General features: G+C 48.6%; 2 protein-coding genes across 13 annotated transcripts in view; both read left to right on the forward strand.

Annotated features, from left to right (window-relative positions):
* The first annotated feature begins 784 nt into the window (after window positions 1-784).
* Window positions 785-8,409, forward strand: SLC38A7 (solute carrier family 38 member 7). Of its 2 annotated transcripts, none has more exons than XM_040615473.1 (11): window positions 785-887; window positions 1,968-2,409; window positions 2,641-2,839; window positions 2,927-3,071; window positions 3,787-3,885; window positions 4,618-4,675; window positions 5,034-5,148; window positions 5,375-5,522; window positions 5,607-5,806; window positions 6,069-6,123; window positions 6,217-8,409. In XM_040615473.1, the coding sequence occupies exons 2-11, from the start codon at window positions 2,143-2,145 to the stop codon at window positions 6,317-6,319; spliced, it is 1,389 nt and encodes a 462-aa protein (XP_040471407.1). In that variant the 5' UTR covers window positions 785-887; window positions 1,968-2,142; the 3' UTR covers window positions 6,320-8,409. The 2 variants fall into 2 exon arrangements, with proteins under 2 accessions (XP_040471407.1, XP_040471406.1); XM_040615472.1 differs by lacking the exon at window positions 785-887 and adding an exon at window positions 1,647-1,797.
* Window positions 8,410-9,525: 1,116 nt separating this feature from the next.
* CNOT1 (CCR4-NOT transcription complex subunit 1) overlaps window positions 9,526-26,618 on the forward strand; it is a 61,465-nt gene continuing 44,372 nt past the window's right edge. For 7 of the 11 annotated variants that reach the window (XM_040615831.1, XM_040615838.1, XM_040615834.1 and 4 more), the window contains exons 1-10: window positions 9,526-9,676; window positions 15,824-16,100; window positions 20,306-20,413; window positions 21,105-21,203; window positions 21,745-21,813; window positions 21,909-21,963; window positions 22,391-22,594; window positions 23,876-24,044; window positions 26,078-26,204; window positions 26,500-26,610. In XM_040615831.1, the coding sequence (XP_040471765.1) occupies window positions 15,999-16,100; window positions 20,306-20,413; window positions 21,105-21,203; window positions 21,745-21,813; window positions 21,909-21,963; window positions 22,391-22,594; window positions 23,876-24,044; window positions 26,078-26,204; window positions 26,500-26,610 (1,044 nt within the window). In that variant the 5' untranslated portion in view covers window positions 9,526-9,676; window positions 15,824-15,998. Of the gene's footprint in view, window positions 9,677-10,638; window positions 10,762-15,823; window positions 16,101-20,305; window positions 20,414-21,104; window positions 21,204-21,744; window positions 21,814-21,908; window positions 21,964-22,390; window positions 22,595-23,875; window positions 24,045-26,077; window positions 26,205-26,499; window positions 26,611-26,618 lie in introns of those variants that run through there. The other 4 variants (XM_040615839.1, XM_040615841.1, XM_040615840.1 and 1 more) reach the window with 2 other exon arrangements.

Genomic DNA, 26,618 nt, shown 5'->3' on the forward strand with positions numbered 1-26,618 from the left:
ATCCAGTCCCTTCTGTGCACCAAATGTTCCCTCTGGGGGATGTTCCAGCACAGGGCATCATGTATGGCCAGCACAACCCTGATCCGAGAACCGGCTTGGGGAGGGGGCAGCTCCCACCTGTGTGTCCCGAGGGCACCGGGGTGTGCGGGCTGAGGCAGCCCGTGGCAGGGATCTGAGATGTGGGTGTCACTGGGGGTGGGTGAGTTCCCCCAAGGGTCCTTTGTCTGTCCCCCCCTTCCCCCAGCTCGGCCACTGCAGCACGGCGGAGCATCCCAGTGGTGCAGCCCAGGGTCCTTCCTCGGGCGGGTCGCGGTGGGGGGGGGGGGGGGGGGGCGGTCGATCACCAGTGGGGCTGCACGAGCCTCCTCCGTCCTTCCCCGCCTGTCCCCGTGGCAGCCGTAGTGGGGCGTTTGGCGGAGCAGCCGTGTGTCCCTCCGGGCCCGCAGGCTGCGGGGGCTGACGCTGCTCCCGGCGGCCGGTCCGCACTTGCCCGAGGGTGCCGGCCCGGCCCCGCGCCCGCCGCCGCCGCCGCTTGCTCCCGTTTGCGCAATAAAGCGCTTTTGCCCGGCTGCCGGTGCTGCCCCACGGCGCTGGGCGCTGTCCCGCGGTGCCCCCCGGGCCCCGCACGGCTCGAGGGCCGCTCCCCTTCACCTGGCGTCAGCCCCCTCTGGGTTACAGTGACAGCCGAGCCCGGGGGCTGCCTGCCCGCCCTCCCCGCGGGTGGCGCCGGGCTGGGCTGTCCCGGGGCGGGCGCGCCCTCCCGGGGGCGGGGCGGGCCGGGGGCGGACTACAAGCCCCGGCGTGCAGCGGGCGGGGCCGTGCGGGGCTGCGCCGCTGCGGAGCACGGCTGGGGCCGGGGCCGGGGCCGAGCGGGCTCCCACCGCCCGGTGAGCGGGGCGGGGGGCACCGGGGCGGGGGGGGGGGGCACAACGACCCGCTGGGGCCGTGTTGTGTCGCCGAGGGCACCCACCGCCATGGCGGGGTGGCTGCCACGCTCTGCGGGCCTCGGTGGGGCGGGCGTGGGGTGCCGCCGGGGACCACGCGGGGCTGGAGGGCCGGGGGGGGGCCGGGGAACGTCTGCGCTCAGGGTGGCCGGTTGTCACCAGCACGGGGGCTTTGCGTGGGGTGAAGGCACGGCCTGGGGAGCTGGGGCCTGGCCCCCCGGCGCCCCTACCCCGGGGAGCGGGCTGCCCCCTCCCCCGCGCAGGCCCGCAGGGTTCATCCCATCCCGCAGAAACCTTTGGAGGGGATTCGCGGCAGGAGCGTGGGGTGTAAAAGGCCTAGAAGCGAAGCGGGGCTGGCCAGGAGTAGCCTCTGCAGACACCGCTTAGCAGAAAAAGAGGTTTCCCTTTGCTGTGCAGGTCCCTGCCAGGCTGTGAGGGTTGATCTCCTTCAGATCAGAGGCACTGGGCTGTCCAACCTGCAAGGGCTGCAGGGCTGGAAACATCAAGCCCTCAAAGTCCAAAAGCTTCTGAGACATCTGGTGCTGGTGGTCACCCTGTGGGTGTACTGGAAAGGGCCAGTCCCGCTTTTCCTGGTGACACGGTGCTCCTGCTGCGTGCCTGGGGTCATTCTGCTGAGCCCAGCCTTGACCTTTACTGGAGCACTGGGCTCAGCGGTGCTTGCAGAGTTTGCAGGATTTAGGGCTGCAGATCAGGAAGCGAGGCCTGACGCTGGGGCTCGTGCCCACAGAAAGGCGAGTCCTGCCGTGAGGCCGCTGCTCCCCTGCCCTGTGGCCGGGGCCCAGGCCCCATCCGACCACAGCAGTGTCCTTGCCCTGGATGTGGGGGGCAAGAGGTGAGTTCTCCTGCTGCATCTCTGCTGGCCTGAGGACACCTGTGTGCTGTCAACCCCAAGCCAAGACCCAGGGAACTCATATCTTCTGTGGCTCTATCCAATGCCCAGATTGTCCCTTGTTAATTATACCGTAATTAACACTTTCCGTGTCCTTCTTCATCCTCTTCTAGGAGCAGTGAAGTGCCTCACCCCCGTGCTGCTGCCATCCCAGCCTTGTGCATTTGCTGCCCCCCTGCCTGATGGAGCCAGTGCTGGCAGAGGACCCTCCTCGAGGCGGCCAGCTCAGCCTGGTGCAGGAGTGCTAGGGGGACGTGGACAGTGGCATGTGCCAGCCCAGGAGGAACAATGGCTCAGGGGACCGGGAGCATCAACAGTGACTACAAGGACTGGGAGTGGAGCGCTGATGCTGGGGAACGGGCCAGGCTCCTGCAGAGCCCCAGTGTGGAGACGGTGCCGAAGAGCGGAGAGAGCCAGGGAAACAGTCTGGGGGCCACGTCAGCTTTGGGCGCCGTCTTCATCGTGGTCAATGCTGCCCTTGGGGCTGGGCTGCTCAATTTCCCTGCTGCCTTCAACATGGCTGGTGGCGTGGCTGCGGGCATTGCGCTGCAAATGGTGAGAGGGTGCAGAAGGGACAGTCCCTTGTCCCACCCTGGGAGGGGGCGTGGGCGAGATGTGTGGAGCCCCAGAAGGGGCTTGGGGAGGACCAGCTCCTGGGCAGAAGCCCTCTTGGGTGAGGTGCACCAGAGATGCTCAGTGTGTTCGGGCGTGGCTGCCCGGGGTGGCTTTGGGGACCTTGTTGCACTGTTGCCTCAGTGTCCCCTCCCTGTCCCTTCCCCACCTCAGTGCATGTTGGTCTTCATCATCGGAGGCTTGGTCATCCTGGCATACTGCTCGCAGGCCAGCAACGAGCGGACCTACCAGGAGGTTGTGTGGGCTGTCTGCGGGAAGGTGCCTGGTGTGCTGTGTGAGGTTGCCATCGCCGTCTACACCTTTGGCACCTGCATCGCTTTTCTCATCATCATTGGAGACCAGGAGGACAAGAGTAAGTGTGTCCACAAGGGAAATATTAACCAGTTGCTGTTCCTTCGGCTGGAAGGGAACAACCTGACCACTCCGGCTGTCCCCACAGTCATTGCTGCTCTGGTGACAGAGCCCGAGGAAGCTGGAAGCAGCCACTGGTACACAGACCGCAAGTTCACCATCAGCATCACCGCCTTCCTCCTTATTCTGCCCCTCTCCATCCCCAAGGAGATCGGCTTCCAAAAATATGCCAGGTGGGTGGGGAGAGTCCTCGGGTGTGGGCCAGCCAGCACCCACAGTCTCGGGATGGGGAGTGGAAATGCCATGGTTCTAGTGCTGTATCTGCCTGCTGAAGGGGTTGGACATCTCCCCCTCTGCTGTCTGTGCCTCAGTTTCCCCATCTGGGAAGCAGAGGAGCTGCTGAACAAGGTGAGGCCACAGTGTCATACTCCAGGGCTTGTGTCCCTCCTTTCTACTTGCCGGAGGAAGCGGGAAGAGCTGCTTTCAACTCTGTTGTCCCCTGTCTTTGGAGTTGGCCATCCAGCAGAAAGGACAGCCCATAAGGGTCCCCAGGCCAGGTGGTCTGCAGGCCAGCCCTGCCCCACCAGGCACCTTGGCGTAAGCTGGCTGCTGGAGCTGGGCCAGGGCTACCGAAGAGTGTCACTTCTTTAACGTTCACCTCTTCCTCCTGCCCAAACTCAGCGCGTCCCCTTGCTGGCAGATTTGCCACTCACAGCTGCATGGGACAGCCCCTGAGCGGAGCAGGATTGCATCAGCATCTGTTCTGGGGACAGTGGGTGGCAGTGCCTGGCATATTCCCATGGGAAGGGAGAGCAGGGGTAGTCCTGATGGAGAGGAGTGGGGTGGCTTGGGCTGTGCAGGGAGGAGGATGGGGCTGGAGAGGCTGGGAGGACACCCTCCGTGGAGTGGGGAGGCAGCACACTGATGGCCTCCTGTCCCCTCTTGCAGCTCCCTAAGTGTGATCGGCACCTGGTATGTCACAGCAGTCATTATCATCAAGTACATCTGGCCTGACAAGGAGTTGGTGCCTGTGGAGATCCCCACCAGGTGAGTGCAAGAGACGTGATGTTGACAGTGACCATCACAGCACTGCAGAGGCAAGCAGGGGTGTGGTACTGAGGGCTGCAAAGGCTGGGGACAAATCCTTCACCAGTCCCATCCCTGGGTCTGGGGATGCTGCGTGGTGCTGCCAGAAGCTCCCAAGTGGCTATATCTCTGCATGTTTCAGAGGGGCAGGTGGTGAAGGAGAGGAAAAAGACCTCTGGGAGGTCCATGTGGCTCCATCACAAGTGTTGAGGAGCACTGATGGACTTTTAGCTCTGATACATCCAGGCCCAGAGTTCCCCATGCAGTGCTTCTGCTCGCCCAGCAACAAAGTCTGTATCTATTTTAGGATGCTTTTGGTTATTTCGTTGGCCAGCACAGTGCCTGTGCTGTGTGGGGATGTTTCTGGACCCGTTGTGGGTAGTGGGAATTTTAGGACAGAGCAAAGTTTTCGGCACTGCCTAAGTAGATCCTTATTTTTTTACTGATGTTTTGGGGTTTTTTAAGTCTTTAGTTTGGGCTAGTTCTGTCTCGGTGAAAAGCCCTAGTCCTCAGGGAGTGCTGGGGTCCCAGGAAAAGCATGCTCCATGCAAAGGCGTTGTCCTGGGTGGGGGACGCAGTAACAGCAGAGGAGCAAGCCCATCACTGAGCACCCCCAGCTCATCCTCCCCCAAGGCACTGGGTGGGGGGCGCGGGGGGCCCTGATCTGACTGGTGGGTGTTTCTTTCCTGCCAGCCCCTCCACCTGGACAGCCGTCTTCAATGCTGTGCCCACCATCTGCTTTGGGTTCCAGGTAAGGTCATGAGCTGGGTGCTCCCCTTCCCATTCTGTGGCCGCCTGGGTTGGGGACCAGCATGGTGCAGGGATGCTCCCCTGGGCAATTGGCCAAAACTTTCCCCATGTGCTTGCTGCACGGCTTTGTGAGGGGGCTGAAGCCAGTTTAACATCTCACCACCCCTGGATGGAGATGGATCAATTTTACCCTAGCTGGGAAGTGCAGGGCAGCCTGTCCCCCACCCCCAGCAACAAACCTGGGGAGAATGCAATATCTCAACAAGCCCGGGGATATCACAAGTGGGATTCCACGTGCCTCCCTGTGACTCTGGCTCAGGCCATCGCATGTCCCTGCTCTCTCTCTGTGTCCCCGGCAGTGCCATGTGAGCAGCGTGCCCGTCTTTAACAGCATGAAGCAGCCAGAGGTGAAGACCTGGGGAGCGGTGGTGACAGCGGCCATGGTGATAGCTCTTTTTGTCTACACGGGCACTGGTAAGCGAGGGGATGCTGCGTGAGAATGGCACAGTCCTTGGAGGGGCTGTGAGCTTCTAGAGTACAGGGACCCTCTGGTCAGCAGAAAGACAGAGTGGGAAGGGAGGGGAGTCAATCTAACTCCCCCTGCGATGCGCCCTGTGCCATATCCATCCAAGTCCAGTCCCTCAAATACACGTGCAGGAGGCTTGTCTCTGTTCCCCACTGACTGTTCCCTTCCTGGCAGGTGTCTGTGGCTTCCTGACCTTTGGAGCTGGCGTGGAGCAGGATGTCTTGCTGTCCTACCCCTCCAATGACATCCCTGTTGCCCTCGCCCGGGCCTTCATCATCCTCTGTGTGCTGACATCCTACCCTATCCTGCACTTCTGTGGCCGGTGAGTGCTGGGAGAAGGCAAGGGCTGGTGTGGGAAGGAGGGACAGCGCAGGGAAACCCCCCTGCCCTGGATCTGTGCCTGCAGGGCTGTCTTGGAAGGTCTCTGGCTCCGCTACACTGGAGTGACGGTGGAGGAGGACGTGGTTCGGGAGAGGAGGAGGCGCCTGCTTCAGACCATCAGCTGGTTCCTCTTGACCCTTCTCCTGGCTCTCTTCATCCCTGACATTGGCAAAGTCATCTCTGTCATTGGGGGCTTGGCCGCCTGCTTCATCTTTGTCTTCCCAGGTAGGACATTCCAGGATGCTCAGGGGCCAACGGAGGTCTCCTGGCCTTCTGTCTCAAAGAGGGGGGGAGTGGGATGGAGACGCAGGAACCAGGTCTTTAGAGAAGGACAAAAGTGTGGCTTGAGGTCGGTCAGCAGCCCAACTATTTGGGCTGCACTCTCTGCTCCATAACGGGGAGTATGGCTCCCTGGTTTGTGGGGTGTCTGCTGAGTCTCCAGAGGACAGTCCTCATTGGGGTCTAATTTGCCTCCCCTGCCTTTCAGGACTCTGCCTGATTCAAGCCAAGCTCTCTGAGATCCAAGAAACCAGGGCAATCAGGTAACTGAAACATGCTTCCTCCCTCCCCACCTCCCCTGTGGATATCGGGGCGAAGATCCCCTATAAACGCGCCCTGTCCTCCTGCATCCGCAGCTGGTGGGCCCAGGTCAGCTATGGGGTGTTCATGGTCACCCTCGGAGCCTTCATCTTTGGACAGACCACTGCCAACGCCATCTTCGTGGATCTCACAGCCTGACTCCTCCAGGCTGGACCACACTGCTGCTGCCAAGGGGGTGCAGGTTTCCCCTAGGACCAAAGGGAAGCAGGGAGAAAACACATTGGCGTGTTGGGAAGGTCCAAGAGGAGTGTTGTTATCCGGGCCTTGGCTGAAAGAGCCCTGTGGTGGTTTGTATCTCATTGTCTTAACGCACCAGGCAGTCAGGCTTCTCCTCTCAGCCCTGACTCCCTGGTGAAGCCAGAGCATCACTACAAGGGGACCTGTAGTCCAGGTCAAGCCCTTTCTGCCCCTCCGGGGCACACATCGCTACCTTAGACATCACTAAGGGGTCACGGTTGGGGTTTGTGAAGGCATGCTGCTCATCCACGTACCCCCGTGCTGATGGAGCTCTTCTCCATAGCTTAAACTCCTTCCTCTCCTAACATTGCAGGGAGACAGTGCGTCTTGCATAAAGGGAACCGGTAATCATGTTTATTAGACAGGGTGACATCCCCATAGTCCTCTTCTGTGTCAGTGTTTGGTTTGGTTTGAACTCTGCTCTCCTGTGGCTTACATCGCCTGTCTCCTGCCTTTACTCTTACATCTCCCTCCGCCTGGGCTGCACTTTCTGTTACGAAGTGGGACCATCGCCTTCAGCCTGATTTTTTTTTTTTTTTTTTTTTTTTTTTTAAATTTATTTCTGAGGATCAGGGTGACCCCAGGGTAGGGATGTGCCTATGCAATGTTTTCCTTGCCAGGAGTTGCTCACTCACTAGAGAAGTGCTGTGGCTGCAGTGACCTCCTGGAGACACTATGCTAAAGCACAGCTCTTCTACAAATTTCAAATCCTGTTCTTTCACGGAATGGGACTGGGCCAGATAGAGATTTTAAGGGATGCTTTGGGGATAAAGCAGTCAGTATTTATCCATTTTATATTGTTTCCTTGGTCGTTTACACTTTGTGGCTGGTGTTGCTCTGGGCTGTCCCTCCGTTGCCTGTCAGGGTAAGTTTCACTTCTGCTTTCATTGGCTTGAGCAGTTCCCCCAGCCAAATCTGCAGCTGGGGGAAGTTAAACCTCAGCAGCAAACTGCTCTTGTTCAGTCTTTGAGTTTCCTTGTTCCTCCTTTGGCTTCTAAAACCCCGGGGAGGGAGGAATTCACGCATATCTATTGCTGCATCTGTGGAGAAGGTCCAGCCCAGCTTTGTGCAAAACCTGGCTTCGCTCCTCCTGCATCTTCGGGCAGCAGCCCAGGCTGGCATGGTGGGAAGGTGAATCGTGGCATGCTTCTGTACTTCTCACTGTGGCTTTCTCCCTCTGCAGCCAATGGCGGTGGGTGGGAGGACAGCACATGGGCACTTCCCCATGTGGAAACATTTGGTCTCTCTCTACCCATGCTTGCTGCATGTAAAAGCAGCCCCCCTTTCTGCTCCATGGGATGAGATGGGGAGACCCAAGTGGAGAAGGAGGAAGAAAAGCCCCAAGTGTGGCATGAATGTTTGAGGGACCCTGTGAAGGACCTCCCTCAGGGTACCTCCAGCCTCCATGCCCTCAACTTTTGACAAAAGCAGGCTCCAGCAAACTCCCCACTCGTATGGCACTGGCTGCCTCCTGAGCCCCTTCACCCCCCTCCTGCCTCAGAGCAGGCGCTGGGGCGTGGGGGACCCTTTGGCATAAAGAAGAGGATGCTCACCCCCACCCCCCCCCTGAAGACCACTCTGGGATGCAGGGAGCACAGAGCCACCTCCCGTGGAGCTCAGCAGAGATGCTGGAGGCTCAGCAGATGCCAACGCTGAGATGCCTTTCAGTGCCTGCTCCCCATCGAGATGGGAGGGGTTTGGTACCTGGTGGGTTTTGTAGCTCTGGCTTTCCCAAGTGTGATGGGCATGAGGAGGTCCCATGGCTGAATTGGATGCAGACAGGGTGTCCCATGTCTTTGGTTGTCACCTGGGGAGCCTTGGTCCCCCCGGGAGGGTCTGCGTGGCGGAGGGCAGGGTGGGTACAGAGGTGCTGTGGCCGTTTCTGTTTGCCTTACCACTCCCGACTGTTTACAAACACTGGCCTTTTTAAATTTATTTTATACGTGCAGAAAGCGGAGGGACCTCGACTCAATAAAAGTGACATTGTGGTGCGTGTGCCAGGCAGGCATGAGGTGGTTTTTGTGGAGCTGGGGGAGGAAGATGCTCCGAGGCAGGATGCAGGGATGAAGCCGTGTCCCGAGACCACCATCCCAGCTCTCCAAGCTTTGGGGGGACCAGTGTGGCTTTCAGTGCTGATCCGCTGGTGGCTGTGGGGTGGGGGTGGGGTGGGGTCCCCCAGCCAGAGGCAGGGCCTTATGGCCTCCCGCAGGCCCTCGCACCACGGCGTCCCCTCCTAGCCGGGCCCGTGGGCTGCCAGGGGAGGGCCTTGTGGTCCCGAGCCCGGTGTTGGCACCGCGGGGCTGACCCCAGCGCCGGAGGCGGCCGAGGCGGGCGGGAAGGGGCCGTTCTGGGCTTCCGGAGGGGCGGCCCCGGGGAGCTGTGGGCCTCAACCGATTTCGGGGATGGCGGCCGGCAAGCCGGGAGCGTGCAAACGGCGGGGGGATTCTGCCAGAAGGGCAGAATGGCCCCCGCGGTGGCCTGGAGGGGGAGGGCTGCGACGCTGCAGCGCAGCTGATGCTCTGTGGGAGGCCCGGCCTATCCTCCCGCCGCCACGATGCGCGCCACGGGCCGTACGGCCGTACCACCGCGCTGCCGGGGGGGGGGGACGGGACGGGACGGACGGACGGACGACGGGGGCCGCGAGGAGCGGAATCTCCCGGGCCGTACCAAGGTAGCGCGGGGGGACGGGCTTCAGTGCCTCAGACAGTACCACCGCGGGGAGGGGGGCGCGATCCTTGGGGCGGTACCATTCGGGGAGGGGCGCACCGTGGCACTCACCGCCTCTTCCCCGCCTCAGCGCAGCGCCCCGCGCTCATTGGTCGGCATGCGCATGCGTAGCTCGAGAGGCCTGCAAGCACTGATTGGCCAAAACAGTAGGAAGAACGCCTCCGTTCCGTCTCGGCCAATAGGCTCGCAGCTGTGGCGCCTCGCGGAGGGCCGGGCTAGGGCGGGGGGAGGACGGGCGAACGTCCCTCAGAGGTCGCGCTGCGCTGATTGGGCAAGAGGCGCGCTGCCCCGCGCTCTGATTGGGGATGCGCCAGGCCAGGGGGCGGGCCATTCAGCCGGCGCCCCGCCCACTCGCGCCCCCGCTGCCCCCCCCCCCGCTGGCGTGCCGCGAGGGGACGGGGGAGGGGAAAGGCCGCGACGTGAGCGCGCGACCCCGTCCGCCATTTTGTAGCGAAACGGCGGAGGCGAGAGGATAAAAGCGTAAGCGGCCACAGCCCGGCGTCCCGCTTCGGCCTCCCTACACCCCCTGAGGTAAGTGTCGCTCTGCCGTGCCCAGCGCCGCCTCGGTTGGCTTTCCGGCCGTCCCACGGGTAGGGGTGTGGGGGTCCCGGGGCGGCGGGGGTCGCGGGCCCGGCGGTGTAGGCCGCGGCGGGGCCCGGTGGTGCCCGGTGGTGGGCCCGGCAGAGGGAGCCCGCCCGGCGCGGTGTTCCCGCGGTGCGTGTGGGCCGGGCTGTGGGGCCCCGCAGCCTGCCCCTGGCTGCGCCGCTCCCCCGCCCGCTCCCCTTCGCCGCTGCCTGCCTCTTCAGCCGGCGTGCGCTCGGCGGGAGGAGCAGCCCGGCAAAGTTTGAGGGGCTTCGCCTCAGGCCGGCCCGCCCTGTGCGCGTCGGTGACGGCTTGGGGCAGGGCCGCGGGCTGCCGGCGGCGGTGGGTGCAGGGGGAAGCTCTGAGGCGGCTGGCTGCCCGCTGATCGCTCCGAGGCGGCGCGGGAGCCCTCAGCTCCTGAGCTGTTCTCGCTTCTCTTCCTCGTCCGGTTTTGTAGCGTTGATGGTGAGAGGTGGAGCTCTGAGAGACTCGGGAAGCGGCTGGTGCCGGGCCTAGCCCAGTGCTTGGCTCGGTGGCCTCTTTAGAAGGCCTTGTTGTGACTTGCCCAAAAGAAACAAGTAATCTATAACAAATGAGTTGTAGTAAATAATCCAGTGGTATTACCTTCTTGCAGACTACATGGAAGAATGTTTCTTCTCAGCGCCGTCCTCCAGTGAAGAACATGCTGCCCAGTAAAATGGACTTGCTTATTTCGAAACTAGAAATAGCAACAGTTGGCTATTTTGACAGATGCTGTATTGTTAGAAATAGCTCCTTCGCAATTGTTCTCTTAACTTGGAAAAGTACCGTGTTCACTTCATACAGTAAGGCTAGTCAGCACTCATAGTTTCATTCCAACAAACCACAAACAGCTTGGACTGTTTACAGCAGAAGTGAGATAATACTAAAAAATACAGTGCTTTGGTCTGTTGATAAGTCTTACGCTTTGACTGTTTCCAAATCTCACTTGCTGGAAGGAAGCATGCCATCTGTTCTCGGTGGATCTTTTTTTTTTTAAGCTGGTAACAAAACAGGTATGACACTTGACAAGTCACTCTTGCACACACAACTTAAGTGTTTCCTGTTTCTAAGGTAACTACACTGCCATTGACAAAAATTATAGGCAGGATGTGTCCGGGTGAGGTGACTGTCTTATAAACAGGAAACAAATTTAGTTGGTAATAGGCTTGTTTGCACTTTGTGGACTTGTTATTGTCTTATTTTTTCTGCCCTTTTGCTTTTGAGTTTGCTGTTAACTGCTGATCCTCTTGGCCTGGTGTCTCCAAACCAAACTCGTAGCAAGCTTGCTATCTACCTGTCTCTCCTCATTAGAGAAACACCTAATACTGTTTATGCTTTTAGCATAGTGCTCCTCGATATTTAGTTCATTTTGATTGATGCTGAAGTGGGTACTGCTGGTGTTCAGTTGAGTAAGTGGAAGAGAAACTGTACAAATGTAACTTGGGTAAAGTGAACAGGGATGTTTTGTGACCCTGTGATGGGTCGTCATTAAATCGTGATGGGAATTCTTATCACTGAGAATCAGGGTTGAGGACATTGTGATTTTAGCCAGATTTTTCTTTTGTTCTGTAACCATCTCTTCTATATGAATATTGCAGTTCTCCTTTGCCCTTTGAAATAGCATTAAACTGTTAGAAAACATGTTTTGGATGGGAAAGCAGAATGAAGCCCTTGAGAACAAGTCCCTGTATTTCATTCACTTCCCCCCAACAGAAACTGTCCTGCGGTGTTTGACTGAAAGTGGGAAGTAAGAGTTTCTTGCGTGTTTTTTTTGTAGTCCATCCTAGTTGAAATGTGAATACGTCTGAACTGGTGGTGTCATGATTGATGCATGCCTGATACATTTGAAGTACATTCCAAACCTGAAATTTAACTGGCCTTAGCATATGGGAACAAACACGTGTGCTTAGTTCAGCTGCTCTCTGTAAACTGAAGCTACTGTCTCTAATCATCATTGTGGCTTCTGGTTTACAGTAATTGTATGCAGTTTTCCAGTAGGTGGAGAGTTCAGGTGGCTTTTCTATGTGTAAACATAGAAATTTGAACTGGTTGAATTAATCAGGAGTTTATTTTACTATTAATGTGACTTACACTGTAAGGGTTTTCACTCTGTTGATTTCAAAATGGTAGACATTCTGAAATCTGACTCGACCATAGTATGATTCAAAACCTCCTTTTCCCCTTGGAGCACTTCCCATGGGGGCCTTCTGAGAGGTGTGCTGCTCTTCCTTATGTTCTTTTGCTCATGGGTTTGAGAAGTGGGTAAGAGACTGTGTTCTGAAGAACAGGCTTAACAGTGGCACTTTTAGTATGTTTTCTATGATGTTTTCTGACAGGAGTTAACCTAATGAGCAAACATTTTGCTGTTTTTCACTCTAGCTGTTGTATTCTCCACATGCAGTACACATGGCCTAAAATCTTTACAGCTCTTGAAACCTAGTGGGAGTAGTTACCTCTGTAAAATACTAAAAAAAAAAAAAAAAATCCCAAGTTCAGCTTCAAGTAATTTTGAAATTACTTTCTTTGTAAGGCTGCTTGCAGATTTGTGGAAGATTTCAGGTTTGTAATCTTCAGCAGCAAGGCTTAGTTACTCCTAGTGATCTGCTTCAGGTTAGTAGGGAGTATTTTTGTCAGATGTTACATATTGGGCCTCTCGATTTTGTGGGTTTTGAATTCTTGCCTAAAATTTCATTGTATTTATGTTTTGATAACCCAATAGAACTCTGCTGTTGAAAAGAATCTACTGAAATAGATGCCACATGTTTTGCTGGTGGTCTTAGAAAGTCTCAAGGCTGTGTAATACTGTAGATTTTGGTAATATTTTCTGCCTTTTAAAAATCAGCTGTGTTGCATAATATAAAATGATAACATTGTAAGACCTCCTGAGTCCTGTGTCTCATGGTTTAATCCGTAACTGTATCGTAGGATCTGTAATTGTAAGTAGTTAATTTTGTCAGCAAATCTTAACATTTTTTTGTAAACTCTGGCTGAGGCCTGACTTCTCTGAACCTGTAAAGATGGCAGGCTTGCCCCATGGGCTGAAAGCTTCTTGAATTGTTGAGGCCGGTGTAGGGAGATTCATTCCCACTAAGAATATATGCATCTAAAAATAAAGTCTGTGTTGCATAGCATTCATAGCTTTCTTAATCAGTGTGGTAGTAATTGAATTTTAGCCCTACATTGAATGACCAGAGAGGTACCTGTGCATTTCTGCTTTCTGGGCAGAGCTCCCTTAAGTACTTAAATTTTGTATACTGTTGTAAGTTAGGTTGTGTTATTTGAACCTGTGAAATGCTATTAATGGTGCTTGCAAGAGCTGTCAGGTTTTTTTCTGTGCATCAGGATACATAATGTGCAAACTATATATTTAGAACATAAATAGGAAGCTGCTTCCTTCAGCTATTGTGTTCTGTCTTTGAGCTGCAGTGTCTGCACAGGCTCCTGTTCTTCTTCGAAAGGGAAGAATTCCATTTTGACTCCAGCTCGGGTTCTCTGGTGGCACTACCAGATTCTGCAGTTAGGAAGTGGTAAAGCTTGTTGTGCTTCCCTCAGTTAAAGCACGTAAGGTGGCAGTCCCTGCTTTTCTGGGGAGAAAACAGTGATGCTATTAGTCGGGTGGGATGGTCACTGTCAGTGTTCTGCAGGATGCTGCGTGGCAGCAGGGAGGATCAGATTTATGACTGAGCCCAACTCAGTTCCAGTACAGAAAAGCTTGATTTTGGGGTGAAGTAAGTGCATTTGCTGTGCTGTTTGTATTGGTCTTAGGAACAACACCCAGATAAACCTGTTTTTATTTCCTAGGGGCCTAGAAGTCAAACTCTAAAACTTGTTACTGTCTTAGAACTCCAATGTGGTCATTTTTGGTTTGTGTCTTTTCTCAAGTCCTGAGTTCAACCAGGCCACGAGTTCTTCAAACTGGCTGCTGAAATCTGGTGCTCTGACAGGGACTGAATTTCCCCTGGTAGCTGCTTGCTGTGGCTTGTGTAGGTACTGTGGCATGGTGATCAGTCTGATTATTTTTAACAAATGTTTTTCAGAAGCTTTGTAGTGGTTCGGTATGTTAAACCTTGCCAGTAAGAGTGTCTTGGGAAGTGTGTGCTTCCCGAGCCCAGTGATGCTTTCTGGATTATTCCAAAAGAGGAATAGAGTTTTTTAAAAAAGAAAACCAAAAACCAGAGGTACTGGGCTACCGAGAAAACTTGTTACCTTTTGTGCCTGTCTTCCTTAGTTCAGAGCTGTTTCACAGTCGGGGGGCTTTTAAACCTGCGCATAAAGCTAGCGAATCACAGCTTGTTCAGATGCACAAAAAAGAAATGGAAGTTTTCTGCAATTTTAAACTGCTGCAGTTTTAAACATGCTCTGAATTTTTCTCAGAGCACAACTGCCTTGTCATTGAGGAATGCTTTCAATATTACCGCTTGAAAATTTTTGTTTCATGAGATGTAAGTTTTCTTATGCAAGTAAGAGCTTACATAGCTTATAGGAGTACACAGGGGTTTCTGTGGCATACTGAAAGTCTGTTGATGATTTGACTTTCCTTACAAATACTTTACCTACATTTTTATTTAATCCAGTAAACTTTTCTGAGGAGCAGAATGATCTTCATTGCCTTGATAGGAGTTGTTGTTTGATGTTTTAAAGTGTTGGCAATGTTTAATAACCTGTAGTTCTAAGTGAGTGAAAACCTTTGTAAAAGGGAGATGGGGGAAGAGTTCTAGCTGTACCCAGCAGAGTCTTCTCAGCTTGCCTCTGTGCTGTTCCTGTTCAGTTCTTGCAGAAGGACAGCCAACATGTCAAGCCGTGTTGCTGCAGGCTTGCTTTCTGAACAGATTTGATCTGAGCTTTATGTGTGCCAAGTTAATGCATCACCTGTACAATTCATCTCGATCAGGAGAAATCCCATACTCGTGGTTCTGGCCTTATAGCCAAGACAGTAAGGCAGTAGTTTTTATTCTGAAAAAGGGAATCTTCAGACTTTTGGCACAAAGCCTGTTGACCTTGGTGTCTTGATCAAGTAGAGCTTCAAAACAAAATCTCCAGCTTGATTCTACCTCTGATAAATTACAGTGCTGCTTCTCAGAGCAGCTTACGACTTCCTTTGAGACTCCTCAGACTGTTGGTTGTGTAGGACTTGCTTTGGGATGCAATTTTATCACATTGGCAATCTGTAATTTAACAGATGAGATGTCAAGTGCCAAGTTTTGTGTTGTCATAGAAATTTATTAAGCTGGCAAGCTCTGCTGTTGTAGCTCGCTGGAAAGCTGTTTCAGTATAAGCCAAATGTTAGGGTTAGTTTATTGCAGTTCTTTGTGTGTGTTGCTCATTCACAATTGCTTGTTTTGGTGTGCTTGGTTGAGTGCAATACAAATTTAATGGCAGTGAAGCAAAATATTGCAGAGATGGTTAAAAAGCACTTTTTTTTTTATAAACTTGTGATTGATGCTTTGAATGAATCTGACCTCGGATTGTTGCTGTGTGGTATCTAATTCATTATGCATCTGATTTTCTTCTTTCTCACAGTGCTGAAGGCGTAGTTATTCTTCTGAGTGAGCTGTGAGCTAGCTCTTTCAGACTGACAAAATGCAGAAATGGATAAATGTGGTTGGACACTGTGAAAACAACTAGGCTCATGTTGTGAAAACTTAATAGTACTTCTTTTTACTTGTGCATGTAGTTATGTCAAATGGTTTATGTAAGTTAAGCTATCGAATATGTCCATATTATCAATGTCTTTGTTAAACTTTTATTTTTTTCCTTGTTTTACCAAGTTGCCTTGTAAGGGGGGAAAAAAATAATAAAATCTCAGAGGCATAATGTTGAATTCCTCTAAGATTCGACTTTGTACCCTGTAGTGTTCTGGTGAAAGTAGAAGAAGAAACCACTAACCATTTTTAACGCCACATAAACTTGAGCTTAAAGATATTTAAAAAAAAAAAAATTAAAAGAAAAAATTCAAAAAAACTTTTAAATTAATTGGTAGTGTTTCATAGCAAGTTAACAGCAGTGCCTAGAATGGAGCTGTGAAGTTGCTACAGAAATTAAATCTAACAAATCTAATGTAATACTGTCTTTCAGGTGCCATGTTTCAGAACAGAGGAAGACAACTGAGAAAAAAGAGCTGAAGAAAGTAACACAGAACCAGATACAGGCTAATTGGGGGAAAAAAAATTAACCTGTCTCTGAGGTGACTAAAGGGGAATAATGGTGATTTTGCGCCGGGCTCGGCCGCCTGCTTCCGCCCCGACCAGCAATGAATCTTGACTCGCTCTCGCTGGCCTTGTCTCAAATCAGCTACCTGGTGGACAATTTAACCAAGAAAAACTACCGAGCCAGCCAGCAGGAAATACAGCATGTAAGTAAACTAATGATGCTACAAAATAAACTTTGGAAATAAAAATATGCTAGTGTCAGATGGAGGTTTTCTTCCTTACCATTTGAATTGTGCTCCACAGTGCTTTCATGTGCCTTACTCTGTTCCCTGCGGTGTTGAGAATCGCAGCTTGTCTTGATACTCCTGTTGGTTTCATCTGTCAGGTCATGGAATACAGCAGCTCAGAGTTGAGGCCAATATTAACTTTGTAGTTGTATATTAGGATTTCACTGCTGCTCTTGAAGAGTGGTATGCAAAGCTTTCCAGACTCCTTCAGGTTAAATCTTTCAACTTGTGGACATCCTGTAGAACACTGATTGGGAGAAGGAGGGAAACATTATACGTTTACTGTTCAGAGTTGTTGCGCTGAAAACCTGAGTACACATCTGAATGCTTTCACTTGCCTCATACAGAAGATTTTTCCTCTTCATCTCATTTGCTGAAATGTGGCTTGGTGGTGAAGCCAAGCTGACTTCCTTGGCCCTGGGTTTTCAGAAGGCAGGCAAAGTAACTGCAGATTGAAACCCAAATACCGAAGGTCTGGGCAAGATTTCTGGTTTAACTGACTCTTTTAAAAATAGCTCTGACTAGCAGGATGGACTGAAAAGCATTATCTGCAGAGGAGTTCTTAGGAGGAAGTGAATGTTACTGAGCCAGTTTTAGAAACTGGTTTAGTTCAGTTCCCAGCAGACAGCTGGGCCAGTTAGATGTTGGGGTTTTTTCTTGCACTAGTGCAGTCCTGCAGTGATTTGAATCCGATTAGGAGGCTGGAGGGCTTAAGCAGAGTGAGTTTCTGGTAACAGCTGACTTTAAAAGTGTGCTCACTACTTGCCTTGAGGTGAGAGAGGGTGATTTCAGTAGTATTTGCTGCTGAAATTCACACATTAAAATGATCTCGTAAGCCATGAAGGTGGAATACATCTCTTGTAGCTTTTGTAAGGTTCTTGTGGTTTTGCAAGTTTACTACTTGCAGAGGGTTCATCTGAGGTTGTGTTGTCCTTTTGATCACTCATTTCTGTAGATGTTTCTTGCAGCAAGGTGTGACTGAGGCATGACTTGCAGGTCTGTCATGAGCAACACTTACGTAAAGGTTAATAAACATTTCTTTGATTTGGGAGAAGATAAAGTTGATGTGCCATGCAGTTGGAAGATAGAGCTCTAAAACGGGGACAGATAGTTCCTTATGCTTTATGGCAGGCCTCTTAGACTCACTGTGGTGAGAGACTGGAAACGGCTGCTTTGTGTGTTTGGTGATAAGACAGATCTAGGATTTCAAGACTAAATGCCAAAAATCCCCATGATCACTTGTCTTTTTTTTAACTTCCTGGTATGAACTTCACTGTTGTAGTTGCTGGTACAGTTTTTCCTTAGATTGTTGAGAGATTGTATGTGCATGGTTTAACTCTTTGTCTCTCGGTACACTGCTTGGTATAAATTTTTGGTGTGGTTCACTCAATATTACAAAGCTTATATCTAAGTATACTGAGTATGTGGAAAACTGTATTTGGAGTTGTTCTTGTCCCAACTAATCAAAATTATACTTGTATTTACATACATAGCTTAAGAGCATAACATGGTAAATTTGAACTAATTTCTGCTTAAACATATTTTCAGTAGTCAGTTTAACATAGCTGATGCTTTTAAGACTGCTTTAAAAAAATAGAATATATGTTTAAAAAAAAAAAGCTACCTAATCTCCTGTGCATTTGTCAGACAAATTCTAGAGAATGGCATCCTCTGAAGTGAGTTTTCATGGTCTCCTTTTCCTGAACTCTGTGGTAAGGAGAACCTGGTTGGAGAGGAGGGAAGGGCTTTGCCGGCATTAATCTAGGAAAACAAAACTTTCTGGATCCCAAAAAATGGAGTTATTTTCAATCTAAGCCTGTGTTTGCCTAAACAAAATCCACCTATTCTCTGTATGATAAATCTAAATATGGGCGGCTCAAACTTTTATCCTGAATCGCAGAGTGGTTGAGGTTGGAAGGGACCTTTGGACGTCATCTGGTCCAGCCTCCTGCTCAAACAGGGTCCCCTAAAGGTGGTTACCCAGGAATGTGTCCAGACAGCTTTTGAGTACCAATATGGATGGAGACTCCACAACCTCTCAGGGCAGCCTGTGTCAGTGCTTGATCACCCTCGTGGTAAGAAAAAAAAGTCTTTATAGGGTATTTTATGATTGGGTAGACTGTCCTGTAAATTTTTATGAAGGCTGCCAATACAAAGCTTTCTTTCTACTCTTTCTACAGGAAAACAAGCAATTCTCATTCCCTGCTCCCTAGAAAAGCTCTTTTGTGAATGCAGTTAAAGTTGAAAGATGTTACGCTACACTTCTAGCCTTCTCATCCCCTCCTCCCCATATGTTAAATTTTCAAATGATTTACCTTTTGAAGTTACTTGTGTGCAAGGAAGCAATCTAATTCAGATGCAGAGAAGTTGTGTTGATGGCTTTAAGTACATACCTGTGTCCATCTGCTTTGATGAATTCATCTTGGTCATGGCAACAAGTAGCACCCTAGGAGATGGGTCCAGCTTCATGCCAGTCTTGTTACCATATCTAAATCTACATATTGGGATTGCTTCAATGAATTGCCTGTTTTCTGAAGCCTGAGCTAACTAGTAGAACTAGCTGTCAATTCAGTTTCACTGCCTTTTGCACCAGTTTGAGCATCTTGCTACCTAATCATGGGGGGATGGCTGCCTATGAAAACAGTGCTGTCAACAGAACTGGAGCAGGCTATTTACTCTGCACTGACATACCATAAGCATGTATATTCTAGCCCTCTGGTCAAGGAGCAGAGCTATATCAGAGTCGAATGTTTCTTTCCAGCAGATCAAAACTTGACAGCCACTGGCATTAGCAGGCTGTGAAGGAAAGGGAAGCATGGTGTCATGTAATGGTAGAAAAATTGAAATGAGAATGATCAGAAGCAGCAGAACCAGAGTGGATGCAGCCTAAAGCAATGCTGTTTGTCTTTTTGGACAAAGAAACTACTGGCAAACAAGGATATTTAAGACACGGGGAAGCTGTCAGCTTGGTGGAGGCAGTCAGAGTTTAGGCAGAGCTGCTGGTTTGTACTGGCACGTTGTCTGTCCTGCAGCAAGAAATGGGGAAACAATGGCAAAACTTCTGCCAAAAGGTGAAGGTTGGATTTGATGTTGGCTACTACTATGTGAACAAAAGAGGCAAGCTATTGGTTATTAATGGACTTCAAATTTCTGCCAGTATGGATTTTACCAAAAACAAATAATGATGTCCAGTTAGATAAGATTTAAAGAAAAGAGTAAGTGCTGAAACAACCTGAAGGTATTTCAGACAGCAAGCTGATGAGCTGGGATGTAGCCAAGAGTTACATTTTTGTTAGAATCCCCTATCATTTGACTTAAGTTTAATATTGTTGTTAAGATTTAGTAATGAGTGATAGGTATTGCAAATTCACAAATGCAGATCACCTATGACTGAGATATAGAATTCAGTTGAATGAGCTCTAATGACAGGGGGAAGACTTGATAAAAGGTTTCAGCTGCAGGTGTTCAGCATATGCTATTTGAGTTTAAAGCTTGCTAATAAGCAATTTTGAGATGATCTTTTTTCTTTAGATGGCAGAAAAAACTTCCTGTATAGTATGCCCTCGTGTCTTAACAAACACTGGAATAATGACAGTTAGGACCAGTAGACAACGTAGAAGCTGCCTGCAAGATCAGTGAAGGTGCTGTATGATGGCTTGCTGCTGGGATGAATTCCTGCTACATAGGCATAGCACAGCGGTGCCAGCTGTCCCAGGGCTGTACTCTTGCAGAGTTAAGCACTGTAGCTGTGGGGAGAAGTGAGGCTGTGGCACTGTGTGGATTCTGGGCAGCTTTAGTGGCAGAGCAACTTGAAATCATCTTCTAGGTGACTTGAAAACCCCTTTTTACATAGCTTTTTAAAAATACTGCCCATGAAATGTGTGGCTTCTGTGTCACTGACACGTCTAGATTCTTTCTCTCTTGGTTTATACTTTACATTTGCAAATATGGTTAATGACTTAGTTTCTAGGTTACTGATTAAAAAGGAACATTCTTAATAGTTAAAATTGTAGATGACTTAACCCCCAGAAGCACTGCTGTATCCATGGTATTAGATTCAGATCTTGCTCTGTAATGACTATTTGCTACCAAGATGGTTTTTGGATTTATTTTTTTTCCAGATTGTGAATAGGCACGGTCCCGAGGCAGACAGGCATTTACTACGCTGTCTATTCTCGCACGTGGATTTCAGTGGCGATGGTAAAAGCAGTGGCAAAGATTTTCATCAGGTATGGTTTGCACTGAGGCATCTACTTAATAGTTTTCATTGTTAAAAATCTGCAGTAGGGATTGACCTGTTTTAAGCACAGAGGCAGGTGAGAGGTAGTAGCTTCAAGCGAACTCTCTTCTGGTATATGGCCATTCAATTGCAAGCACCTTTTGCCAGTCCTGAAGTCAAAAGACAACAAATTGTGGATATCTGACTCATTATAATTGCTTGATCTGGAAAAACAGATGGCTTCAGTACAATTGCTCTTTCTACCACACACAGTGCTCTATTTTGAAAGTCTTTCTTTGTCTTTTAAAACTTTGTCCAGACCCACTAACACTTCTGGTGCTGTCTATGTCTATTCTCAAGAGTGTTTTCATCCTTAAGCAATTTTGCCACAGACTTTTTTGCTCATAAACAGCAATGACGTGTTCTTAGATTGTCTGTTGCAATGTGTGAGGATGCTTACAGAAAACAAAACTTTGCACATATGATAGAGAATACTTGATTGCTTTCTAAATATTAAAAGAATACCCAAACGAAACCTGATAAAAACTTGAATGAAGATAGCTAATGTTAATGAGAATTTGGGCACTTAAAAGACTTAAGCACCTTATCTTTGTTCACATTTACTGCACACAGTGGACAGAGTTTTGGTTTATTTTCCTGTTGCAAAACAATGAGTGTTCAAGTTACCTTGTTCTTTTCAGACTCAATTTCTGATCCAGGAGTGTGCGTCGCTGATTACAAAACCAAACTTTATCTCGACGCTGTCCTACGCCATTGACAATCCGTTGCACTATCAGAAGGTTTGTATGCTTCTTGCAGGGGATCCCAGTGTCAGAAACTGCAGTGCGTTGGTCTGTAGGAAGCCAGCTGGTTTTCCCTTGCGTTTTTCCTGGGTTTTTTTTATGGCTAAGATTGGGTGTATTAAAGGCTTCAAAAACTGAGCTTCCCCAGAAGTTGGGGGGTTGGGTTTTTTTTGTTAAAGTGAGGAAGTTATTTGATCACTCAGAATGACTGCAAACTAATTTTAAAGCTTAACCTAATGGTAGTACTTTATGGCTTGTTTGTGGCAGCCAGAACCAAAATAAATTACCGGTACTCCTGTTGAATTCAGTATGAAAGCCATGATAGTGGTTTAATAATGAAAGTGGGACATGAAGAAGAAACATTTAATTTAGATGTATCCAAAAATAGTTCCAAAGATGTTTGTGTAGCTTTGTGTTAACCTACAGCAGAATAGTTACTAATTTTCCAGACCTGCAAACAGACTCTAGATAGCTTGCCACATTACCAATGAGACTAATCCTTTAACAGCTTCTATTTAACTCTTCTTACCCGTTTCAGAGTCTAAAGCCTTCACCCCATTTATTTGCCCAATTGAGTAAAGTCATCAAATTAAGTAAAGTTCAAGAGGTAGGTGAAAGCTTACTTCAAAAATAAAGATTTTTTTACTAAGCTTGTTAGAAGGGACGATGTTCCCTCACTATGATGTTTGCTCTTGTTTGTAGGTGATTTTTGGTCTCGCTTTACTGAACTCTTTCAGCTCAGATCTACGAGGTTTTGGTAAGTGAAGCTTCCATAGTACTGCAGCAGGCACACTTTTTTCTAAGCAGTGGGCTTTCTAGATGGATAGAGGTGTACCTGTGTGACCAGAGTAATACAAGACCTTGCAATTAATGGTGCCAATGAAGTCTAGCACAGTTTTCAGAGGGGCAGTAGGTAGCACAGTATTCTTTTCTTATATGAAGTTGAAGGTCCCTTCCATGAATGACTTGGTAGATAATGAATCAAATTGAGGTAGTTTGGTATCTTATCTTCTAGAGGTCCATAAATTTATGAGTGCTGAGTATGGATTATGAGATTTCTGTTTAAATCTGAACTGTTGTGGCTTGTGGTAAACTGACTAAGGGAATGGTACCTAGCTAAAAAGAATGTTCATATTTAAAAAGAAATGTCAGGTTTTGACTCCAGCCTCTTTTGTTTTCAAAAGCTGCCCAGTTTATCAAACAGAAACTCCCGGATCTTTTGCGCTCTTACATTGACGCAGACGTCAGTGGAAATCAAGAAGGTGGCTTCCAAGATATTGCAATAGAGGTCCTGCACCTTCTGCTCTCCCATCTCCTTTTTGGGCAGAAGGGAGCCTTTGGGGTAGGACAGGAACAGATTGAAGCTTTCCTCAAAACATTACGTAGAGGTAAGTGTGGTGGTGTTCAGGAAGCCTGTCTAAATGCAGACTCTGAAGTGGATTTTCCTAACTTACTATCAGTGCAGACTGCTGATGAATTGGTAGGGAGCTTGGTGAGGTAGGACTCGGTAAATTTTTGTAATCCTAAATGGCAGAAAAATACCACTGTTCTGGCACTGGGCCATAATATACTGTTTTTTCTTGAATGAGCAGTAACACAGTCTTGTGTTTGGGTTTTGTGAGAAGTTGTGATAAATGAGTATTAAGTTAGGGGTTATTATTAGTCTGTGTATGCTTGCTTGCGTAGGGTCATATTTGTGGATTTAACTAAAGCAACTCAGTGCACTGTCACTGAAAAACTTGAACTCTTTACTAGCTTTTAAGCACTGGGTTGTTGATATGCGCTGCAGTTCTATGAGGAAACACTAGCACAGCAAGGGAAGTTCTTTTGGATCAAATGCCAGTTCGTTGCCTGAAAACTACCATGGGGATGTCATCGTTATGGTAGTCTCCTCCAAAACAGTGTTTGCTGTAAACCCATCAGAGTAAGGAGGATTTGTTCTCAAAGCTAACTGAATTTAACTCAACCCATTCCTTGGTTCTGTGCTGACCTAGAGGAAAGCACCTTTTATACAAGAACAATGTTTAACTACTTAGTTCATACTGGGAACTCTTCTCTGAATGGCCCTCAGGGGATATGGCGACATTATGCATCATCTTAAAGATAATGTTTTCTCAGGAAAGCCTGCCCATGAGGTGTCTTTGCTGCTTTCCACTGTGAGCAGAACTCCGTCCACACGCTGTGTCTCTCTTAAACTTTGCTTCCCTGGAAGGAAGAAGGGAGTATGCTTTTGTTCCATGCCCCAGGTGCCTGGTTTAGATTTGCTAGACTACTTAGACTCAATAGCAGATCCTTGGTTTCTTAATGCTTCCTGAGTTGGAGGAGAGGATTTTGTGGTACTGCTGTATTGTTTCCTGCTCTGTGCTTTTTTTTGGATGACTCTTAGTGACAGTTTAGTTTTAAACTTACCACTAGCACAGCTGTTAGTCCGTTTGGGCAGCTGCAGTAAACCTGTATGAACCTAGTCTATTCCACATTCTTGTTTGCTAGCATTATCCAAGTGCCGATGGAGGACTGGGAGGTGGGGTGGAGGGCTGTCGCACGATTAGCCTCTTGATTTCTACAGCAGCAGGGAAACTCCAGCCCAGCAGTCATGTTATTTTGAATAGTTGCTTGCGTACAACTGGTATTCTGTGTTTTTTGACAATTCTGTTTACTCTTGCCTTTAGATTTTCCCCAGGAGCGTTGCCCTGTGGTGCTTGCACCACTTCTATACCCTGAAAAACGGGACATTCTAATGGACAGGATCCTGCCTGATTCTGGAGGGATAGCCAAAACCATGATGGAGAGTTCTCTGGCAGATTTCATGCAAGAAGTTGGTTATGGCTTTTGTACAAGGTTTGTAGGAAAATGTAATTTTCAAGCATTTTGGGTGGCAGTCGTTTTCTTGAGGCAAAAGGTTAAGAACACTTGAAAGTACTAAAATAACTAGAACCTCGTTAAATATTATAAGGTCATTTGTTCTGATTCCAGTTTTGTATTTTGCTTTCTTCTGTTGTGTATAGCATGTCTGTTGAGATGGTATAGGATGTTATCATGGTAAGAAGTGTTAACTAAAGCTTTTCAAATTCCTTGTGAAGGGTGTATAAGTATTTGACCACCACCCTTTTTTTTTTAAGCAAAACCAAATTGGCTAGGTAGGCATAAATTCCATCTACATCCTACTCTGTTATTGGAAGAACTTTGCTCTGGTGACAGACTCCTGTTAGCTCACTGTTCACATGAAATAGGCTACAGAAGAACTGAAGGTAATAGTCTCACTTCAAGAGAATTGACCAGCAGTGGCTTTCTTTTTGTTGCATTGGGTTTAGATTGGTGTGGTACACAGTGTATTTGAGATAATTTCTAGAAATTATGGTAGTGAATTGTTGGAGTACCTTAACAGCTGTGTCAGTCATCGCCTGCTTAGGCTTGTTTTGGTAAAAATACAGCTGTCTTAAACACACCCTGGGTTTGTGTATGCATTCATAGACATGCGTTACCCACGTCTTCAGCAGTGTTCCATATGCTTGCTCGCTGCCCCTACTCTGAAATGTTAGATGGGCAGCTCTGTTGACTTGCTGGAGCCACATGAACGGGCTGTCAGCTGTAGAGCTGTATGGGGTTGGGGGAGCAGCAGACTAAAGATCTTGCTTATAGCACCTAGCACAAGTATTGTATTACATGGGCTATTTGTTTATATACTTGTGTGAATTGGAATAGTTACTAGCAAAGTGGAAGATGAAGCTAGACTTGAGTCAGAAGCTGTCTGTTGAGGAGTACATTTGCATATATTAAAGTTGCTTCTTGCTGTTTATTTGCTGTCTGCACTTACCTGCACAAATCCAGCTCAGTTTTTGAATGCAGTTTTTAAGGATTTAGGGTAGTGCTTACAGGAGCCTGCAAGCATGTGGCTGTTTTTGAGGCAGGCCTTATTCTTTAGCCCTCAGTATGAACCTAATGTGTTGGTTCTTTTTTAAAAAGATTTGTTAAGCATAAGCTAAGAGAAGTAAACAATTCTGTATTTTAAAAGAAGACTGTTGACTACTTTGGGGAGGTGATCAAATATCAAAGATGCTAACACAAGTTTCTGTTTCAACAGTGGAGTAAGGAGATGCACAATATAAATGTGTTGGAAGATACTGAAAGTTATTCCCTCTGTTAAGATGTGCCTGTTAATAAAACATCGTTTATATCTATACTGATGCTGTATAAATCTTGTTTGCCTAATTACGAAGTGTTAACAAAATGAAAGAGAAAACTGCAAAACAGGCCTTCAGTTCTAAAATTGAAACTTAAGCATATGCTCATTCATTGCTCTTTTGGCTCCTTGAATGTTTTTGCTGGTGACCTTAATCAGAGACACCGTGGCTTGCATCAGGCTAAAAGGCATACTTTCACCTCTTGAACAGTGCACGTCATCGTTTTGAAATGTGCATTGTCAAGGCCTTTATTCACTTTTAGCTGGCAGAAAATGTCAGTCTTTGAAGCTCTGTATCACAGGTCAATATGTGGAAGTGCTTTTAACAGAGAACAGTGCTAAACTTACCCTGTGCTTTTACTTTGACAGAGCGTAGCCTGTGGAATGTCTCTCACTGTTGCTTAAGTAGATCTAGCTTTGAACTGAATAGGTGGCACAGTATGTTTCATGGAAATAATTGCATGCGCTTTCTACTGGATTTCTCTTGCTTGTCCTGGAACTTTGTTATGTTGGATCATTTGATGAACATAACTGAAGTTGAGTGAATGGTCAGTCTGCAGTTAGTTTCTCCCAGCAATCTGTGTGCTGTCCCAGCTGTAGTCTCAGTTCTTGTTTTGGTCTCTCTGTCTTATCTTGTGCCACAGTGAAGCCTGGTTTTGTATTAAGATCTCTCTGTTCTGTTGCATCTTAGTGTCGAAGAATGTCGCAACATAATCATGCAGTTTGGTGTTCGGGAAGTCACGGCTGCCCAGGTTGCCAGGGTTTTGGGGATGATGGCTCGAACTCATTCGGGGTTGACGGATGGTATTCCATTACAAGTGAGTGGCCTACCGGGGTGGGCATTAGATATGTTTTAATCGGCAGAAAATAAGGAGTTGAAATGCTAGACTGTCGTAATTTAAGAATTGTGTTTATCTTTCAACACTTACTCTGCTGTAAATTCTGTAGTACACTCCTGAATGAAGGATTCTCAAAGTGTGCAACTGGTGTCATTACTGGTCTGACTGGTCTACTGGTCTGAACTTCTGCTTGGTGTAGCTAGTTCTGTAGCTAGTGGCTTTTGAGGCTGCTTTATTTTTAACTAGTATTTGATTGAGTGTATTTAACTTGCAGTCTATTTCGGCTCCTGGCAGTGGGATTTGGAGTGACGGGAAAGATAAAAGTGATGGAGCACAAGCCCATACCTGGAATGTGGAGGTCTTAATTGATGTTCTTAAAGAGCTGGTAAGTTT

The sequence above is a fragment of the Falco naumanni genome, chromosome 15 (genome assembly GCF_017639655.2).
Source record: "Falco naumanni isolate bFalNau1 chromosome 15, bFalNau1.pat, whole genome shotgun sequence".
NCBI lineage: Eukaryota > Metazoa > Chordata > Aves > Falconiformes > Falconidae > Falco > Falco naumanni.

Bases quoted from the DNA above. Each gene is read 5' to 3' on its own strand.
- SLC38A7 (XM_040615473.1), top strand. From the start codon at position 2,143: ATGGCTCAGGGGACCGGGAGCATCAACAGTGACTACAAGGACTGGGAG. The intron at 2,410-2,640 runs GTGAGAGGGTGC...TCCCCACCTCAG, and splicing joins CGGGCATTGCGCTGCAAATG to TGCATGTTGGTCTTCATCAT. The intron at 6,124-6,216 runs GTAACTGAAACA...CTGCATCCGCAG, and splicing joins CAAGAAACCAGGGCAATCAG to CTGGTGGGCCCAGGTCAGCT.